The following is a 4166-nucleotide window of genomic DNA, read 5'->3' on the forward strand; positions in this document are numbered from 1 at the left end:
TGAGTTGCACAGATGTGACAAGATCAGTCTAAAGAAGTGACAGTGTAACTGTTCTTCAGCTTAATGTTACATAGCAACATTTCACCAAGACAGTGTTTCCTGGATCTCTACACTGTCATCTTTGTCACATGGGTATTGTAGGTGAAAACTTCCATACATACTTGTAAAAATACTTTCCAAAAAAATCAGCTGTTGCTACAACTTTGCAGGCATCCTATGGAAAAATACCTCAGCAACCATACTGAAGAGCACTGAGATAGTTTAAAAACAAACTTTTGAGAAAAGGAACAGATATGGCAGTCTGAAGTCATATAGCAAAGAACATAGTCTGGGTAGGAGAAAAAGAAAAATTGGGGCTAAATTCCAGTTAGCATATTGGGAAAATTGGGAAAAGAATGGCTGAAAACTTATTTTATTTAAGCCCAGAAGTAGAATAAACCACCCAGGAATAAAAAGCCCAAAACAAACCCCCCCAAAACCCCATGAAGTATGCCTACTGAGTATACTTTGTCAATTTAACTTATTTACAAAGCTAAAGCCAGAATATCTTCAAGAACTGCCATACTGGTAACATAAGCAAGATTAAGTAACCAAGTCTTCATGCTACCACACGGGACATGAGACAAACCCTCCTTACAGTATATGCTGTCCCAGCTTTTACAAGCCCTTTAGCTGAAATAGAATTCCTATTTTAAGTCATGTGAAATAGCTCAGGGCATGCTTTCTGGATAAGAGGTCATCACTTTGATAAATATGTAGGTAAGATAAAGTCCCCTTACGCTTTTCAGCTTGCAGTAGCCAAGAGAATGAGACACATGGAAGGACATGGTCATGCAAAGAACTAAGAGAACAACCTTCCGCTCTTCTTGGTATTTGGGACAACAGCATCAGCACAGCTGTTTTTGAATGAATGAGTCTTGCTTGCTTAAAAGCCACCTTATTGATGTAGCTGAGAAAAATATATGATCTTTTAAAACGTGAGAGGGCCTTTAGCATGTATAGGGTTTTACCAAGTTAATTCTCAGAACTACTTTGCTCACATTCTCACAAATGCTCAAATTCTCACAAATTAAAAGCTACAGAACAATAAAGCTCTATGTAGGCCATGTATTGCTGTTAATTAGTGCCAGCACAGACACTGTAGCTCAGAGACAGATTCCTTTGCACAAGCTTCCTTCAGCAGAAGGAAGAAAATATGCCTAATTCCCACTTATTGCCAGCATAAAAACTTAGTAAACAGGAATGCAAACTTTGACATGAAAATATTGCTAAAAACCTATCAATATTAAAAGGAAATAAAAGCTCGGCATGATATCTGCTAAAGAATCATAAATGTTCTCTGCTGGCAATTAAGCAATTGTAACAATCTTCCCTAACCATTTCTTTGGCTAACCACTTACACCAGTCAGATGCCACTTCAAAAACCTGAGATAAGAGATTTGTACAGCTGCATTTTTAAAGACACCAGCACATACTGCTAGGAGCATTTCAGAACTGCGTGACACTGCACAAAACGTTATGAAAATGAGTTTTCCAGCTTGACTTGCAACTGCAAGTAAAATACAATTAACACACCTGCTCTTGTAAATGCATAATAGAAATGTCATTCTTCACAAAAGAATTGGAGGTATTTTATCTATATAGCAATCTTTATTTCAAAATGGCATTTATTACAAAAATGTAAAAATCCAGCTAAACCAGAAACATTGAGATTATTTTCTTGGACTATCAAGTCCATGGATCTTTGTCCCCACATTCTTTTCCTCACAATATTTTCCCCACTTCCAGTCTGATTACACAGGTGCAAATGTGCCTAAATGGCCTGGAATAGATAAATACATTGAGAAAGGCAAAAGCTGTAAAGCTACATGCATGCAACAAGTTCTATCAGAAAGAAACCCTCAAAAATAGACGTAAATGTAAAGCAGAGATAATCTGCAGGTATCCAGGGATTTGCTCAGTCATCCTTGTCTTTTGCTCCATGTTTCAGGATGCGTGTGAATTCAATGTAGTTGAAATTCCCCTTTTTGTCGATGGGTGCCTCTCTGTACAGCTCATCTACCTCTTCGTCTGTGAACCTGTCTCCCATTGTCGTCAGCAGCTCTCGCAGGTAGTCCTCCTGGATGAACCCTAGAACACAGTGTAAGAGGACATAAGAAAAAGGAGTTTTTACATTTATCTGCTAATAGATGGATGATAATTTCTTTCAATTCTTCGTTTCAATTAAAGAGACCTACAGTCTTTGTTGCCAAATGAAAACAAAGCCATTAAAGCCTATTACTATAATTGCCAAATAACTACAAGCATTCAATCAAGTCAAGCCTCTTAGTTAATCTGCACGGTCTCACTACTTCAAGTAAAGGCCATTTTGTGATTTGCCTGTGTTTCAAAGAATATACAGATTTGTCAGTATAAATATTGGACTTTCTTCCCAACAGCAGGGCTACACTCCCGGTAGTATGGAGAGCCTTCTAACAACTGTATATTTTACACAAAAGGGATCCATTTGTCTTGAACATTCCTAATGAAAACCACTTAAAATAATGATGGAACCTGACCATCAATGTTCAACAAGTGCATGAAACACACAGAAGTTTGAAATATTTCAAAGATTTTAAATTGATCTTAAATCACTAACAAAACTCAGATTTACTGGACTGGTTGCAAAGAATACATTTTTGGCATTGTTTATTAAACAAGCAGCCATAACTTGTGATTCCTTCTATCAGCACTCTTGTGAGTCACACAAGGTTTTTCTTGTATTGATTTTCTTCTCTTTTAAGTGCAGCTTAACAGAGGGAAGGTGGATACAAGTTGCTGACAGAAAACAAGTCCTTCATAAAAGCACAACAGCTTTAAAGACAAGAATTTCTCTTACAAAAATTGCCCCAAAGCTGAATTTTAAGTTCAGAAAAATTTAAGACCCTGTTTCCAAATCAACATCATTTTTTCCTTTCTCCTGTCTTGAATAACAGCACCGAAGTGCCAGAAGTTTGGGATTTAAGTTTTATAGTATTTGAAAAGGTAATTTCAAGCTGCTGAGGATACATGGCATGATTTTTAGTTTGCAGAAATCAGAATTTTCAGAGTTAAAAAAAAATTAATCACCACTTCTATGAATACAAGTATTTATTGTTACAAAAGTATAGAAATAATACACATACACTGTTACTTTACCCACGTACCTGTCGCTTCTTCATCAAAGCAAGCAAAAGCATTCCTGATTACGTCTTCCGGATCGGTGCCATTTAACTTCTCACCAAACATTGTGAGGAACATTGTGAAGTTTATGGGGCCTGGAGCCTCATTCATCATGGCATCTAGGTATTCATCCGTTGGATTCTTTCCTACAGATAGAGGGATTCATATTTGGTTTAGCTTTCAAACTAAAAGAAAAAGTAATCTGAATAGCATGGTACAAAGTAAGACACCTCTCATGAGCTACGCCAAACTCAGTATTTTAATTGTAACAGCACAAATTGTAACAGGCAACCGTAAACAGGAAAGTGACATTACCAAGGGAGGCGAGCATATCGTGCAAGTCCTCTTTGTCAATGAAGCCATCCCTGTTCTGGTCGATCATGTTGAAGGCCTCCTTGAATTCTTGAATCTGCGACTGATCAAACATTGCAAATACATTGGAAGTGGCACGCTGAGGGCGCTTCTTGGTGGTCTTCGTCTTTGCCCTTTTGCTAGACATGTTGGCTGTTGGTTCTAGGGAGACAGAAACATATCCAAGATTTAGCCTTATTAAATGAGATTACAAGTCCTTGGGGGAGAGATGGATAAAGGAATATCAAATTTGATATTATAAGCAAATACTCCAAAGTACACATTTATTTTAATATCTCCCGCTCTATTTTATTTCATTTGGACTTCACTTGCTATTAAGCATAATGTCTTTCAGGATTCAGGGACTGGCACTGTAGGCCAATAGCAGGCTACGTTAAAAATCAAATCATAGTTCTTGAAATGGAACTCACACAGTGCTTGTATTGCTGATTCAATACCCTATCTGCATCTTCCACAAATTAAGATGACTACATACTTAGCAGTTTAGGAGGCACTGTTGACCTACCACGTAGAAGGATATGGGCTGCTAACCTAGCATAGATTGTAGTGGTTAAATAAATCAAGCAGTATGCTAAACTAACATTTGGGGGGGG

At 37.5% G+C, this 4166-nt stretch overlaps 1 protein-coding gene across 2 annotated transcripts; it reads right to left on the reverse strand.

Moving 5' to 3' along the window:
• Positions 1 to 1630: 1630 nt before the first annotated feature.
• On the reverse strand, positions 1631 to 3725 carry LOC104071639 (myosin regulatory light chain 2, smooth muscle minor isoform). Of its 2 annotated transcripts, XM_009587298.1 has the most exons (3): positions 3517 to 3725; positions 3186 to 3347; positions 1631 to 2130 (listed from the first exon to the last, which is right to left on the reverse strand). In XM_009587298.1, the coding sequence occupies exons 1-3, from the start codon at positions 3698 to 3700 to the stop codon at positions 1958 to 1960; spliced, it is 519 nt and encodes a 172-aa protein (XP_009585593.1). In that variant the 5' UTR covers positions 3701 to 3725; the 3' UTR covers positions 1631 to 1957. The 2 variants fall into 2 exon arrangements, with proteins under 2 accessions (XP_009585593.1, XP_009585594.1); XM_009587299.1 differs by lacking the exon at positions 3186 to 3347 and having other exon boundaries at positions 1958 to 2130; positions 3517 to 3700.
• Between the last annotated feature and the right edge of the window lie 441 nt (positions 3726 to 4166).

Source organism: Fulmarus glacialis, unplaced genomic scaffold (assembly GCF_000690835.1).
Source record: "Fulmarus glacialis isolate BGI_N327 unplaced genomic scaffold, ASM69083v1 scaffold46891, whole genome shotgun sequence".
In the NCBI taxonomy this organism is placed as follows: domain Eukaryota; kingdom Metazoa; phylum Chordata; class Aves; order Procellariiformes; family Procellariidae; genus Fulmarus; species Fulmarus glacialis.

What these genes read in the sequence shown, in the direction of transcription:
- LOC104071639 (XM_009587298.1), bottom strand. Translation starts at nt 3,700, where the DNA reads ATGTCTAGCAAAAGGGCAAAGACGAAGACCACCAAGAAGCGCCCTCAG. An exon ending in CGATATGCTCGCCTCCCTTG is followed by an intron (nt 3,348 to 3,516) that starts GTAATGTCACTT and finishes CTCTATCTGTAG; the next exon opens with GAAAGAATCCAACGGATGAA. An exon ending in CTTTGATGAAGAAGCGACAG is followed by an intron (nt 2,131 to 3,185) that starts GTACGTGGGTAA and finishes ACTGTGTTCTAG; the next exon opens with GGTTCATCCAGGAGGACTAC.